The sequence below is a fragment of the Bos mutus genome, chromosome 2, assembly GCF_027580195.1.
Source record: "Bos mutus isolate GX-2022 chromosome 2, NWIPB_WYAK_1.1, whole genome shotgun sequence".
Classification (NCBI taxonomy): domain Eukaryota; kingdom Metazoa; phylum Chordata; class Mammalia; order Artiodactyla; family Bovidae; genus Bos; species Bos mutus.
In genome coordinates, this window is record NC_091618.1 from 97020493 (window position 1) to 97037028 (window position 16536).

The following is a 16536-nucleotide window of genomic DNA, read 5'->3' on the forward strand; positions in this document are numbered from 1 at the left end:
ACAGGGACTTACATGACATGGAGTAGAACTGCAGGCTGATACACCTGCACACTTCTAAAGAAACTTGGTGACTGCAGATGCATTTGAGCCTACCTATAGACGTTCCAACTTAAAATTTACAATTCTGGTTGTGACTTTTACATTTACAAAGCAGCAGCCAAAATCAATAACTGTCCTACCAGTAGGTGCGTACCCACTGAAAGGTGAACTGGCTCAAGTGAAGAAATGTTCCTGTAAATAGGCACAACACCACTTGCATTTAAAAAAGTGGCATTTGGCGTACAGTATTTGGTGACAGGCAAAACTGCCTTCAGAGAGAAAGAGGAGATGGGAAATGAAAGAAAGTGAGCGCTGAGGAGTGGGAATTCACAGGCATCGCCTTGGCTCAGCAGAGCAAAACATCAAAACAACGCATATGCTACGATGACTAATGCCATGGGACTCAGTGACATCACTCTTCGGAGATTCAGCAACCAGAAAGTCACATCCTGGGCTGATGGAGAACCCTGTGGAATCTTACTGAGTCTGAGGATAAGGAAAATGCTCCTCTCTACATAATAGAGTTCAGCGATGACTCAATGGAAAAATACAGCTTTAAGTACACTTTATTCAAGATCTTCAGACATGAATAATTATGTTCATAGTTTAACTAAAAACCACTGATATCTTCTGAAAAGGAATTTAAAAAAATAGCATTCTTTTATGTCATGCCCACCTAAGTGGTCACTCACCGTTGGAATATGGTGGACAGGCTAGTGCAAGGGAAGATGGGATGAGACCCCCAGAGTAATCTGAGACAGAAGCTGAACCTATAGACTTGAGTGTGTGGATCAGGGATCCAGTATGCTGAGAGCAAGCACATAAGGGCCTATCTCTGGAAGGGTTTGATTATAGCTAAGAGGTCCAGTTGAGAACTGAAAATTCAGGGAAATAAATTCTATTGGCTATGGAACCAAGCCTACAGCCAGGAGATTAGCACATCCAACTTCAGGGGAGAAAAGTGTTTGAAGAAAATAGGCCTTCATATACCTCCAAGACAGATGAGGCCAACTGAAGTAAAGATAGGAAAAACTGGAAACTTCTGTATTTTTAAACTATAGAGAAGTTAAAGCAATAGTTAATAGACAAATTATGTCTATATTTGCTGCTGCTTCCTAAACTCTCAAAATTTATAATATAGCAATGAATTGGAAAGCATATTCATGGACTTAAATAAAATATAGAGAAAATGCTAGAGACTGAATTCCAACATTCATTTCTTTGAAAACACCTTAACTAGACATTTTAAAGGTAACTGAAAATCTATGTGGCATCTGTAAAAACATGAGTTTGGGCAGCAAACTGGTTTGTTTTAGGAAAACACTTTCATCAACATATCCCAAGGGATAGGTTGGCTTCCCAATGGCTGAGTGAGAAGCCCAGGTCAGTCCTTGCAGTTGCTCTATCGATCCCAATGCTCTGAAGGTGTTAGCCAAAAGCATTCATTGTTCCAGTATCTTTATTTGCTCTACACTCCATTCCAGCTCTGCCACAGTCTCAGATTTGAGATCATATTTATGTGCCTTTCACCATTTTCAAAGAACTACCTTTTTTTCTTTGTCTCTGTATTGTACCCTGTATTTCTTTCTTTTTTCTTATTTAAAATAATTTTCCCCATTATTATGTCTGTTTTAGGCAGTTTGTAAAATATAAAAATCCATTCCACCACCAATTATCACTGTGAACATTTGTCATGACTTTTCTAGTCCTTTTTATTGGTATTAATTTAACTAGATTAAACAGTTATACATAAATAATTATATATATATATCTGCTTTTATTACACTTAGAGCACTATCTAATAACTGTTTTCTTTCCTCACGAAGAATTACTCACAAAATGATCTTAATTTGGTGTGATGGTTCATCCTATAGCTATAGCACTGCTGCTGCTGCTGCTGCTAAGTGGTTTCAGTCGTGTCTGACTCTGTGCGACCCCTCAGATGGCAGCCCACCAGGCTCCTCCATCCCTGGGATTTTCCAGGCAAGAATACTGGAGTGGGTTGCCATTTCCTTCTCCAGCTATACCACAGTTTCCACTCATTACTAATTAATTCAATTTTATTAAACATTATTTCTAATAATTCACTATTAGAAATAATGATTGCTATAAAAATGTGAACATAAATCTTTGTCCACACAGTCATTTTTGTAGAATAAAATCCTTATATGAGAAAATATTGGTTTGAAAAATATGGCTGGTTTTAAGGCTCTTGATGGTGGTGGTTTAGTTGCTAAGTCGTGTCTGACTCTTGCGACCCATGGACTTTAGCCCGGCAGGCTCCTCTGTCCATGGGATTCTCCAGGCAAGAATACTGGAGTGGATTGCCATTTCCTTCTCCAGGGGATCTTCCCGACCCAGGAATCGAACCCAGGTCTCCAGCATTGCAGGAAGACTCTTTACCAACTGAGCTATGAGGGAAGCCCAGGCTCATGATGGATATTGCTAAATTAATGGCAGAAAACTTGCACATTAAATCGTTCATCCCTCCTGCAGAATTCCTGACAAAGTTGATTATTATCAGTTAAAAATCTTTGCTAAAATGAAAACTGCTACCAAAAATCTTTGCTAAAAGGTGCTCTGTGAAAACTACTACCAAATTTTTGTTTTAATTTGAATTTTTGAAAATGTGCCCTTCTTTTAATACAAGAGAAGGTTAGGATTTTTCATATTTTATTAATCATTCTGTTTCCTCCTTTATGATTTGCTTATAGATATGTATGAGAAATCACAATTTCCTTAATGTGTTAATAGCTGTTTATCTTTTCATTTGGCTTATAACATACAGAAAATTCTTTTAATTTTTTGTTCATCAGTCGTTTCCTCTGTCATTTCCTTAATTGCTTTTAAGTTTAGAAAATATTTTTCCATCTAAAGATCAGATAAATATTCAAATATATTTCTTCCAAATTATTTTGGTTTAAGTATTTACACTTAGCTTTTTAATCTATTTGGAATAAAATGGGTATTTTTATGGGGATTCACTAAACTGAATTTTTTTAATCTAAATACTCTATTTCCCCAAAATAGCATTTTAAATTACCCATCCCCTGTCTCACTGATTTATGGTACTTAATTTATCCTATTAAGCTTTTCTGTTATTCTATCCTATTTATTTTCATTAAATTAATAGCTGTGATCTTTAGCTAGTACTGGTTCTTGTTCTCAGATTTCAACTCTACCCCTTACTAGTTATCTAGCAGTAGACTAATTATGGCCTCTGTGACTCAGTTTCCTTACCTGTAAAATAGGCATATCAGTATTATTCCCATCATGACACTGTCATGAAGAGAACATTGATTAATAAAATAAAGAACTTAGAACAATGTTTGGCACATAGAAAGCACCACAGTGTTGGCTATTACTGTTGCCATTCTGTGTTAGCAAGGCAAATCTTTTTTGCAACCCTGATCTTTCAAATTTTTCATACCTCCTTTATCTGTTTTTTTTAAAACAACCTTTATTTTCAAATGAAAATAGATTTCTTTTAATTTTCTGATAATAAAAAATATGTGTCCATTATAAGAACATTTTTCAGAAAATGCATAAATATAACTTTAAATCACTTAACACCCACCACCCAAAATACATGTTCTTAATACTTAGCTAGGAAATTTTCAAATATTGACTCTTTATTCATTGGGTACAACCTCTTATTCTGATAGAAGGTTGAGAGTCCAAGGTACACAAAGAATGGGCATCTACAGCTAAATGTGAAAGAGTAACATAATAAGCAAATGCAAGCTTTGCCCAAGGGGCTACATTTCTCAGAACCATCCTACATTGAATTTACCAGCTTCAATTTTGTCTTTCTCTGCTTCTTTTAACCTGGTTTAAAGACCAACAAAAATTGTGAACACAAAAGAATGTTCTAGGAAAACAGATCCCAGCTTTTGGGGAGTGCTTGGTTTTTTCAGGTAATAATGAGTCACAGTAGACTTACATCATTCAGAACAGTAACTGTGGTGCAGAGTTTTCTGTGGCCTTGAGCTGACTGTACTATCAAAGAGAAGGCTTCCAGGAAGAGGTGTCTCTACTTACACACCTGTGCTGCTGCCTAGTCATCTCAGGATCAGTATCAGTGATTATAAAATACAGAGGAGGCAGAAGACAGTGCAACTATCATTTGGTAGACGTTCACTGTCAAAGGGGAGTCATAAAACATCATTCAGTCCCATACAAAAGTGGAAAATCTATTATCTATTTAGAAAGCAGATTTCTCTATTTTGACTGTTTATAATAATATAATAATATTTCAATATAAATTAACTTTAAGTAGACTATCTTTTAGAGTAGTTTTAGGATCACAGCAAAATGGAATAGAAAGTACAGAGTTCTCATATGCCCCTTGTCCTCATACACACACAGCCACGCCCACCATCAACATTCCACTCCAGGGGATTTGTTACCACTAATGAACCTACACTAATGTATTATTATCACGCATAGTCCAGAGTTCATATTAGGGTTCACTTCGTGTGTTGTACATTCTGTGGGTTTGGGTAAGTATCTAAGGACATGTATCCACCATTGTGGTATCATACAGACAAATCTCACTGCTCTAAAATCCTTTGTTCTCCACTGGCTCATCTCTCTGTACCCCCACTCCCTAGCAATCAGTGATCTTTTCACTGTCTGCAAGTTTTGCCTTTTCCTGGATATCACATAGCTGAAATTTGGAATCAAACATTTTGTAGCCTTTTCAGGTAGTCTTCTTTCACTTAGTACTATGTATTTAAGATTCTTCCATGTTCTTTCATGGCTTGATAGCTAGCTCATTTTTTAGTACTGAATAATATTCCATGGTCTGGGCATACACAGTTTATTTACCTACTAAAGAACATTTTGGTTGCTTTCTAGTTTGGGCATTCAGGTACAGGCAACAATGTAGATGTAATTTTTCAGCTCATTTGGGTAAATAACTAAGGATTGCAGTTGCTAGATTCTGTGGTAAGTACATGCTCAGTTTTATAAGAAACTATCAAACTGTCTTCCAGAGTGACTGTATCATTTCTAATTCCCACTAGCAATTAATAAGCGTTTCTGTTGCTCCCCATCTTGACTAGCATTTAGTGTTGTCCGTGTTCTATATTTTCACCATTCAAATAGGTGTGTACTGGTATCTTACTGTCATTTCAGTTTGCAATTCTGTAATGAGATGATGCTGGGCATCTTTATAAATGTTTATCTGCTATTTGTATATCTTCTTTGAAGAAGTGTCCATTTTGGATCTTTTGTACATTTATTAATCAGCTTGGTTTTTTATCGTTGAGTTTCAAGTTTCTTTGTATATTTTGGATAGCTGTCTTTTATCAGGTATGTCTTTTATAAGTATCTTCTCCCAGTATGTCTGGCCATTTCATTTTCTTGACAGTATCTTTCACAGGTAAGTTATATAACTTATATCAATTAATTTTTGCCCCCCAAGGGTGCACAATGTAACAGGCTATGGAGGGCAAGTTTTCCTTCTATCCCAGATGTGACCTGCAGAGCCTCAGTAGTGAGATAAAGAAGATGGATAACTAGCGACTAAAGCCACCATCTCCTTCAAGGCTCACTAAAGTGAAAGTGAAAGTCGCTTAGTCATGCCCAACTCTTTCTGACCCCATGGACTATACAGTCCATGGAATTCTCCAGGTTGGAATACTGGAGTGGGTAGCCATTCCCTTCTCCAGGGGATCTTCCCAACCCAGGGATCGAACCCAGGTCCCCCGCATCGCAGGGGGATTCTTTACCAGCTGAGCCACCAGGGAAGCCCAAGAATACTGGAGTGGGTAGCCTATCCCTTCTCCAACGGATCCTCCCATCCCAGGAATCAAACTGGTGTCTCCTGCACTAAGGCACAGGTGAAAAACTCTGTTGCTCTCCACTGTCATTCATACTGTGCCCTCTCCTTCCCCGGTTGAGTCTAAAAGGAAAACTGAAATGGAAAAGAGAAGCAGAAAATCGTCAAAGCTGTGAGGCAGCCTTAGTAAGGGTGGGAAGGGAGTGATGTTTGAAGTTCTTCATCTCCACCTCTCACCACTGAACAAGTGTAGCAGCTGCCAAGAGAGCCATTCTTAAAACCAGAGAGCAGTGCCTACAGTAAGGGAATGCTGCCATTTCATGTCCAGCTTTGACATCTGTATAGGTGGTGCCCTTGCTAATCCACCCACCCCACCCCCCACCCTGTACCTGTTTGAACAGAAGGAAAAATTGAGATGTAGAGAAGAGACAAGGCACAATCCTGGAGCATGTGTCCCTGTGCCAAGTGAACTCAGGGGAAATAGCCAGGTTTGTGCTCTCTTACCACGTTCCATGCATGAGGGCTGGCTGCTGAAGGAGCAGACCTCAGCAGCAGGAGGCTGAGTGGCTCTCAGGCCTTCCTGTGGCAGGGTTTCCTATATCACTGACTGTCCACTGATAACCCTCCTATGGATGCCTACCATCCAGAGAGCTGGCCAGTGCACATTAAGCAGAAAAAGAGCCAAAAACTTACACAGAAGAACTACAGGTACACTATTAAATGTGAAAGACTTGTCCTCTTTTCTTCTCCTTCCTCCCTGCCCCAAATATCATGAAACTGTAGTAGCCTAGAAATGTGAGAGGGTATGGTATCTCAGAGATATAACACAGCTGTGTCCTTCTGATCTCTAAACCTTACTTCTGTCCTGTGATATTGAGGGCACCATTTTCAATTGGGTGAGATTGAGTTTTTACAGCACAGAATTGGTTTTGTTTTTGTTTTACAGAAAAAGAAAACTGACCAAGCCATCATTGTATCTGCTCAAAGAAAAGGGAGATTTGACAAAGCTTCAGTAATTAGAGAAGAAAAAAATTGTTACTTTCATGCATATGCCCTAGGCCAGTTCAGACTTCTCAGTAAACTCATTACTCAAAGTAAAAAAAATAATATAATATTACCATTAAGAATAGAAGTGCTCCATTAAAATGATCATAAGTGGAAAATGAACGAACAGGACACTAATATACTTTGCATTATATTTATGAATAAAAATTAGGAAACAAAGAGAAACAATACAGGATTATTATGAATGCAGTTGTACAGCAGATGTAAGGTATATTAGAGTAGAAGGGCTTCCCAGGTGGTGCTAGTGGTAAAGAACCTGCCTGCCAATGCAGAAGATTTAAGAGATTCAGGTTCGATCCCTAGGTTGGAAGATCCCCTGGAGAAAGGCAAAGCAATCCACTCCAGTATTCTTGCCTGGAGAATCCCATGGACAGAGGAGCCTGGTGGGCTACAGTCCCTGAGATTGCAAGAGAGTCGGACATGGCTGAAGGGACTTGGCATAATGACCCAAAAGGAGTAGAAACATGGGTTTTGGAATTAGGAAGACCTAGGTTCAAATCCTGATTGTGCTGTTTGCTGTCTCTGTGACCTCTCATAATCCTCCTGGAAAATGGTCACAAGGTTAACCTCGTTAACCTTAACAAGGTTAGTATAAGGATGAAAGATGAAATATGATGATTGGAGTGGGTAGCCTTTCCCTTCTCCAGGGGATCTTCCTAACCCAAGGATGAAGTCCAGGTCTCTCACATTGCAGGTGGATTCTTTACCAGCTAAGCCACAAGGGAAGCCCATAATACCTGTCAGCTGATAGGTATTCAAAAAAATAATGGCTTCTGTTATCACTGTTTGCTTCACTATTTATCATTACTGTCAATTTCACAGTTGTTTATCCAGAGGACTAACAGCATTGGTTAAAAATATATTTAAGTTGAAATTTGAATTTGTGTGGGGAAAACACTAAAAATTTCATGCTGCTGCTGCTGATGCTAAGTCGCTTCAGTCGTGTCTGACTCTGTGCGACCCCATAGACAGTAGCCCACCAGGCTCCTCTGTCCCTGGGATTCTCCAGGCAAGAATACTGGAGTCGGTTGCCATTTCCTTCTCCAATGCATGCATGCATGCTAAGTCGCTGCAGTCTTGTCCGACTCTGCGCAACCCTATGGACAGCAGCCCACCAGGCTGCTCCGTCCACAGGATTCATTAGGCAAGAACACTGGAGTGGGTTGCCAAAAAATTTCATAGTTCAGGGTAAACAAAATTCCTGAAAATAGCTCTCATCTGGTGACAACTTAGGTACTATAGTTAGGGACTACTTTCCAGATGAGAGAAATATAAAATGAAATGTTTAAAGTGTTGGGATTTGGCCCACCATCTACGCCTTATCACCATGTATCAGGCCTAGAAGGACATTTAGAGAGGAGAAAGTGAAAGTGAAGTCGCTCAGTCGTGTCTGACTCTTTGCGACCCCATGGACTGTAGCCTACCAGGCTCCTCAGTCCATGGAATTTTCGAGGCAAGAGTAGTGAGTGGGTTGCCATTTCTCTCTCCAGGGGATCTTCCCAACCCAGGGATCAAACCCGGGTCTCCCACATTACAGGCAGATGCTTCACTGAGCCACCAGGGAAGTTTAGAGAGGAGAGTAAGGCCCAAAGAAGCTATATTACTTGCCTGCAGATACTTTGAGCCTACCTAACCCTTGGACTCCAGTACTCTTGCCTGGAAAATCCCATGGATGGAGGAGCCTGTTAGGCTGCAGTCCATAGGGTCACGACGAGTCGGACATGACTGAGCGACTTCACTTTCACTTTTCATTTTCATGCATTGGAGAAGGAAATGGCAACCCACTCCAGTGTTCTTGCCTGGAGAATCCCAGGGATGGCGGAGCCTCCTGGACCGCCGTCTATGGGGTCGCACAAAGTCGGACACGACTGAAGCGACTTAGCAGCAGCAGCAACAACCCTTGGACTGCAAGGACATCCAACCAGTCCATTCTAAAGGAGATCGGTCCTGGGTGTTCACTGGAAGGACTGATGCTGAAGCTGAAACTCCAATACTTTGGCCACCTCATGTGAAGAGTTGACTCATTGGAAAAGACTCTGATGCTGGGAGGGATTGGGGGCAGGAGGAAAAGGGGACGACAGAGGATGAAATGGCTGGATGGCATCACCAACTCAATGGACATGAGTCTGAGTGAACTCCAGGAGTTGGTGATGGACAGGGAGGCCTGATGTGCTGGGATTCATGGGGTTGCAAAGAGTCAGACACGACTGAGCGACTGAACTGAACTGAACTGAACCCTTTCCTGTTCATATCCCTCATCTATTGACTTGTTGGCTGGTTCAGCCATAGCTTACATTCAAGTGCTGATAAATGTCATCTTTGTCTTTTAAGAAAGGCACCAAACTGGGACTTCCCTGGTGGTCCAGTGGCTGAGACTCCATGCTCCTAATTCAGGGGGCCCGGGTTCGATCCCTGGTCAGGGAACTGGATCCCACATACTGCAACTAAGAGTTCTCATGCTGCAACTAAGACCTGGTGTAGCCAAAGAAATAAGTTTTTTGTTTTTTTTTTTTTAAAGGCACCTAACTAGGGAATCAGTCCCATTTCCTCTTCTCATCATCTTGGGAGAGAAACTGGCAGCAGCCATCCGCAAGCCAGCCAGCCAGTTCAGTACAACCTGACATCACACTGAATTACCAGAAAACGATTTCATTTAATGACAGTCTATTTGATTTGTGGGTCCTGTTTCCTTCCTCCCTTTGACTGTTTCTCTCTTCATTCATTATTCCTTTGATGTAGGGTGGGTGGCAGAGATGAACAAATCACTGAATTTGATGCATTTCACTTTGTTCCATTTTAGACGTTCTTATAATGGTTTTCCCAAGGAAAATCCATTCAAGTATTGATTTAAATACTATTTGGGGATCAATTATAATTCCAATTAACTGTGCCATCTGTGTTGTTCATTACTATTCTCGGGAAACATTCACGATGGTGAGAAACTGTGTCTCCCAAGCTCGTGTTTATTCATCTTCTGGTCTAGGATCTATCTTCAGATGCTGCACCTGGACCCTCAGGATCCAGGAGCTAGCCTCCTGGTTGATCCTGCTTTGTATCTGCTGCAAACTATCTTCCTGGCTTCAGAGGAATTATCATTGACATTTCTTTCTCTCCCCACCACAAGAGTAAATGTTTACTAATTACTTTATTATATGCCAATCACTCTGCTAGGTGATTTGTATTGTTTCTTTAAATCCATGAGGTAGACAACAAGGTTCTCCTCTTTCAAAAAAGAATATGAATTTCAGAAAGAAAAGCACTTTCCGAAAAAGCCACAAGGGTATTTGAACCCAGGTCTGGGTGCCACAGGCACTGCTTCTTCATCTGGGCTGCTCAGTCCCTCTCAGCACCAGGTGGCTGGTGGCTTCTGAACCAACAGTCCTCTGATGAGATCAACAAGCTAGAGAAACTCTATACATTCTTTCTCAAGAGTAATGTCCTCCCACACCTACCTCTTTTACAAAGTAAAGACTCCCAGGGATACATATTCCCAACCCCAACTGCTGACTTCCTGAATCAGAATCACTAGAAGTAACAACAATCACCAGAAGTTCCAGAACTAGTCCTAGAACATTTTTCCATCCTAAAAGTTTGAGATCCACTGCTCTGTCTTTCCTCTTTGACACCAAAACTGTCCTTTAATAAAGTTTTCTTGGAGACAATGTCCTGACCTCTGGTGGTTGAACCAAAAGTGTGACCGCCTTGATGAGCATTTGAGGGAACACTGTAATCTGCTCACAGCTCACCTTCTGGCTGCAACATTTTGAGTAAGTTCCAGCTGCCTCTGCCTGAGCTCTGATTACCTTATTCAGGCTGGTCTCACAGAAAGTACATAAAGCACCTAGTTTGGTGATCTTTTTCATAGCAGCTACAAAAAGAAATATCTTTTTTGATCAGTAAGTTTTTTTGATTGTCTATTCTTTGCAGATTGTACAGAGCTAAGAACACAGTCCCTGTCCTCAGAAAGGCTAATATGGATATAGATAAGAAAATAATAAGTCTTCTCTACCTTTTTTCTTACACACACACACAGACACGGTAAATTTCCATTAGCTGCCTTATCCTGTCTTCGTCATTAGCATATCATATTTGAACTCTAGTGCTCAGTCCATTTAAATTTGGCTTCTCACCAATTTCCTCTTTCCTTTTCTCTTAACAAGAACCTTCAACTTTCTAAATCAGCCTATTTTATTGGTATTTTTCTCTTTCTTGCAGTAACATCATACTCCTATTTTTACTGGACCTTTATAACTGTTGCCCAAAATTGTCTGAATGTCACAAATTCAACATTTGCCTGAAAGAAGACATCCCTGTGATCAAATCTACTGACCATATGCTATCAGAGAAAGTAGAAGAGACATAGTAGCAAGCATATCAACCAAAAAGAGACCCAGTAAACAAGTAGAAGCTGAAAATATTTAGGAACTAAACCAGAAAGAACCAAGCAGCTCATTAAACACTTTGAATAAAGAATTCTCAACAATAATTCTGTCCATATTTTATTTATCTTATTATAAAACACTTCATTAGAATTTGTTCATTTCCTCCCCTCCCCCACATCAAAGACAAGAACATAATGAGAATCAAGCACAGATTTCAAAGTCGAACTTACCATAGAAGTTTAGCTGGTAAACCTCAGCCACAGATCCCTCCTGGTTCCCACACCAGAGCTGTAAGGTATAATCTGGTCTGCTGTAAATGAATTTACAGCCCCCTGCAATGCAACAAGACACTGACATTCCGAAAAGGAAATTCAATCTCACCCTAATTCGTGCTGCCCTTCTCCTTCTTCCTGAAGGGGGTTCCCATCTATTTATTTCAGGACATGGGAAAACTGTTTAGTATCAAATACCTCACAAAAATAAACAACAAAAATTCAGTAATGCCTACTGATCCTTGAGCCCTGTACAAATGGAAAATCAAGGCTCTTCATTCTATACTGAATTAAGTGGAGAAAAAAACCATTTCTTATCAGAAGTCACTCCTATCTAAATGTTTCACATGTGGATTTTATGGGGACACTTAAGTTTTCAGAGTTTCAAATGCTACTTACTATAAACTAACCCCAAATTTTATTCCCCTTGCTTTTGTTTTCAGATTAATGTGTTCAGTTTAATTGGAAGGCACTTCCATAATTTGTTCTAAACAAAATTTAAGACCTTTGGTTTACTTCATGCTGTTCAACTAAAGTCAGACTTACCTGAGTTTTCCCTTTAAAGCAAAGCAGACACCATCCATGTGGTCTGTCCTTTCAACAGAAAACCATGTTAGTTTTTTATCCACATAATATTCATTTCCAGTCCCTAGAAACAATTTCTAGAGAGAGCAAATTTGCCACACATACAGCAAGTAGCATATAAATATGCATCATGAAAAATTTTCCACACACAGAGAAAACATCATGATTTGGTTTGGAAAACAAGTCATTTTAAAAGTTGTGGAAAATAGGATCTGTTCCTGTCTTTAAGGCAAGATCTGCCGCTGACAGTCATTTTAGTTATTCTGTGCCTGTAACCAGCTTTCCCTGAATTACCTTGAGATAATCATGGTGTGTGATCAATTGTAAGCTCATATATTGTAACCTCAAAAAAAAAAAAAAAAATTCTTTTTCTTGAATTTGTTCATAAAGGACAGCTATTCTTAATAGAAAACAGTTTTGTTTCCCAAATCACATTTGAACTGTTTAATTATTGACTTTCTAAATATCAAGACAATGTTTATAGCAATAAACACCTTGGAAAACATTGCAGCCTATGATTATCTATTGTGAGATAGAATCTCTCTTTTTCATCATCAAATATAAAAAAAAAAAACTTGTAGGGAAAGTAATCATAAAAGTTGAAGTTTCTACCCATGTAAAAGAAACACATCTTCTCTTATTGAGTTCCTTCTTATGAAACTATAGTATTTTCTACCAGTTACTATCAAGGTTTTGAATTGTGTGTCTAAAATCATACACACTTTAGAAACCAGCTGCTTCGGCGTGTGCTCCCAATTGCCTCTACGACACCCTCTATCTCCCTTCAGGATCTAAATCAAGGTATCCTCACAGATCAACCTGCCTGTCCCAATAGTTTCTTCCATGGCTGATGAAGAATCTGCACCCTTCTATACACCAGTTGCTCTAAGTGTTATTAGGATCAACCCAAATTCCATTTTACCAGAGTCTCTTGTGAAGTCTTAAATCTTTCTGGCATGTGCTCTGCCCCTACCTGTGCTGCAGGGCTGGAGGTAGCAGGGAAAAGGCAGCGAGAGCAGTGTGGCTGCCTTCTGGGAGATCCTGGCCCGGCACAGAGCCGAGGAAGGCAAAGCCGGAGGAAGGAGAGGAGGAGGAATTCGTGTGCCACTGCAAATGTGAAAGGGTGCCAAAAAAAACACCATTCTTTTTCCCAAGAAGTTCAAAGAGCTTTGCAAACATTAACTCAGGAGCCCAAGTAGTCATGCAGAAATTATTAATCTATTATGCCCTTAAAGTAACCACCGCAAGCAAAGTCATGAGCAAAGGGAGTCTATTCGTTGTTTCACTAGACCTCAGATATTTATTGAGTACCTACTACGTGTGAGGCCCTGAAGGTACAGAAACAAGCAAGACGGCCAAGATCTGTGCTCCTCCAGGCTCTAATGCTAGTCCCCAGCCTTTGTTCACCCAGTCAGGGTACAAAGCACCTGGCTACACTCTTATTACACTTATTTACACTTTATTTTTGCCCAAATTGTTTAATGGGATGTGCTCCATCCTTCAGAATGCCTATAATGTGCTAAGTGCTGAGGAAACACAGAAAAGAAAGATTACCTGTAAATCTCATTACGATGATCAGAGTTGGGGAGTATCAGTTCAAAGTGCTTTATTTTAAGAAGCCATAAGCAAAGCTTTATTGTGAGTAGTCCTGTCTCTTGCAATGTTTATGGAATTACTATAGGCAGACAAAAAGAGTTAAGATCAGTAATATTATCCAAGCAGTTTATATTAGTAATTTGACTTTAAAAAAATGATTAATCAGCCGAGCAAGCATATTTGGTAAAGTGGAGAGGTTTTATCCATGAGTCTTTTTCTGACCTCTTTTTTGTTTTATGTGACAAAACAGCAGGTCAGATATAGAAAGTGACTTATACCATTTCTAAGTATTTCTTCTTAGCAGACTAGATATTTTAAGTTATATGGTTATCTATGACTAACTGGACCGAAGAGGCTGTTTTTTAAAAATGTGTGACTTTCTGATGAATCAAAAGGGATTTAAGCTGTTGTGTTTTTAAAATGCAAGATAACAATTCTAGTCTGTTCTGGAAGTCTCTAACCCAGTTTGGATGGAACTTAGAAACTACTGCAGTCCTTATTCAGCAACTTACACAATGTTGAAAGTCAGAGGGAATTATAATACCACTTAAAACTCAACTTCCCTCCCCCATAAACATTTCTCTGACTAAACGGAATACAACAGAGGATGGACTTCCCTGGCGGTTCAGTAGCTAAGACTCTACACTGCCAGTGCAGGGGGCCCAGGTTCAATCTCTGGTTGGGGAACTAGATCCCACATGCCACGACCAAGAGTTTACTTGCTGCGACTGAGTCCACAAGCCACAACTAACACCCAGCACAGCCAAACAGATACATAAATATTTTAAAAAAGAATGTAACAGAGAAATAATATTGATCTGTTACCAAGTGTATTATTTAATACACATACCCCATGAAATTCAAACTCCTTATCTTATTAACTAAATAGCCTCTACAATGGGCCCCAAACTACTAGTCCAGCCTCAGGCTCATCTCCCTATTATTCTCACTGCAGCATAGACATTCATAATTTTCACTATATCATACTTACCTGGAGCACGGCCTTGAAGACTGCTCCCCACTCCCTCCAATACATGTGTAATGAACTCTGCCCACCTGGAAAATTGTTGATTTTTTAAGATCGGATAATTCTAGTTACTTCTTCCCCAATTTTCACACCATTAGCTTGTTACGTATCTATTTATATAAGTATGTAGTTAAGCTTGCAAACTTCCTATAGAGAGAGATTCCTTTGTATGTTCAATAACTAGTACTACAACTTTGTAGAAGCTGAATTTCCTACAAAACATCAATATAACACTTCCTGAAGCTGGCAAGGTGACGAATTAAACATGGGTTTACTCTGCAGGTAAAAGCACAAATGGGATGTCTAAAAACCCTTTATTATGCAGAGCTGCTAATAAAGAGAATAATATAAGTTAAATAAATTATTATGTTAAAAATATACTATTTTTGTTAAAAACCTACTACAATAATATCAACATCATTGCCATTCAGCTTTTTACCCTTTAAATGAGCCAAGACCATATTCTATTCCTATTATAATAATTACACTGAAGAGAAAATGGTATGCTTACGGAATTGCTACAGAGGACGAGAAAGCTAACCACTGAAGCAGTGACAATACTAGCTGAAGCTATTTATTTCTGGTTTCAAATGAAACTGGAGAAAAGAAGCGAGGGATAGGAAGGGCCCAGAAAAAAAGAGGAAAGAAGAAAATGGAGGCTGTATTGCTGTCAAAAATTATCCTTCAGATTCACTTTTGCCATTTTTCTCTTTATTAAAGTGAGAAAAATAGATGTTCTGATAGGTTGTACAGAAAGAACATAGTGACAGTCAGTTGAAGATAAATACTGCTTAGTAAACAAGCCGTTTTGTCTCTAGGGGTTCTTATAAAAATTATTTACAGGATATCCTTTCTTTTCATTCTCTGGATTTTAAATATTGATGATCTGTTTTCTAGTTTTGTGCAAATAAATTTCAGGAATTCAATAACTGAACAATGTGGATTTGTACATTAGTGTGAACTCTTGTATGGTCTGTCTTATGTAAAGTTAGTTGATAAAGCAGCAACAAGGTTTCAGAGGATTGATTCTAATTTTGAAATAAGTTCTACTTTGGATAAAATGTTATTAAACAGCATTGCAGACTGCAGAGAAATCATTCATGAAAGGAAGAGTCAACCAAGGAAGTAAGCTAACTGCTATCCTATTTTAAGAAGATGCCACAGCCATTCAAGCCTCAGCAACCACCACCCTGATCAGTCAACAGCCATCATCCTCAAGGCAAGAACCTCCACCAGCCTTGCTGAAGGCTGAGACATGATTAGCAGTTTTTTAGCATAATTTATAATTTAGGGATATACGTTGTTTTTTAAAGACATAATGCTATTGCACATTTCATAGACTATAGTGTAAACATAATTTTTATATGCACTGGAAAACCAAAAGTTTATTTGACTCAGCTTATTGTGATACTTGCATTACTGCAGTGATTTGTATCCGAACCTGAAATATCACTGAGGTTGGCCTCCTCCACATCACTTTGTGTGTGTGTGTGTGTGTGTGTGTGTGTGTGTGTGTATTCTGTGTGTGCATATTCTGGTGTGAATCTGTGAATAGCATATGTATTTAAGATGTCACACTTTCAATGGACACAGTGAAGTGCTTTCTCATTCCTTATTAGTTCATCTGATCCTCACAGCAACATTTTAGGTGGGTATGTACCTTACAGATGAAGAGACTTCATCTCAGATAGATTGAGTTAACTTGCAGAATTTATACATAAACCCAGGCAGTGTGACAGTACTCCCAAGGTTCTTCCATCATAAACCATGTGAATACTTCAAAAA

General features: G+C 39.2%; 1 protein-coding gene across 2 annotated transcripts in view; it reads right to left on the minus strand.

Annotated features, from left to right (window-relative positions):
* The window catches only part of CYTIP (cytohesin 1 interacting protein), an 80379-nt gene extending 67170 nt beyond the window's left edge, over positions 1–13209 (minus strand). The window contains exons 1-3 of one of the 2 annotated variants that reach the window (XM_070357286.1): positions 13102–13209; positions 12090–12137; positions 11502–11603 (exon numbers count right to left, since the gene is read on the minus strand). In XM_070357286.1, the coding sequence (XP_070213387.1) occupies positions 11502–11504 (3 nt within the window). In that variant the 5' untranslated portion in view covers positions 11505–11603; positions 12090–12137; positions 13102–13209. The remainder of the gene's footprint in view (positions 1–11501; positions 11604–12089; positions 12138–13101) is intronic. The other variant, XM_070357292.1, reaches the window with a different exon arrangement.
* Between the last annotated feature and the right edge of the window lie 3327 nt (positions 13210–16536).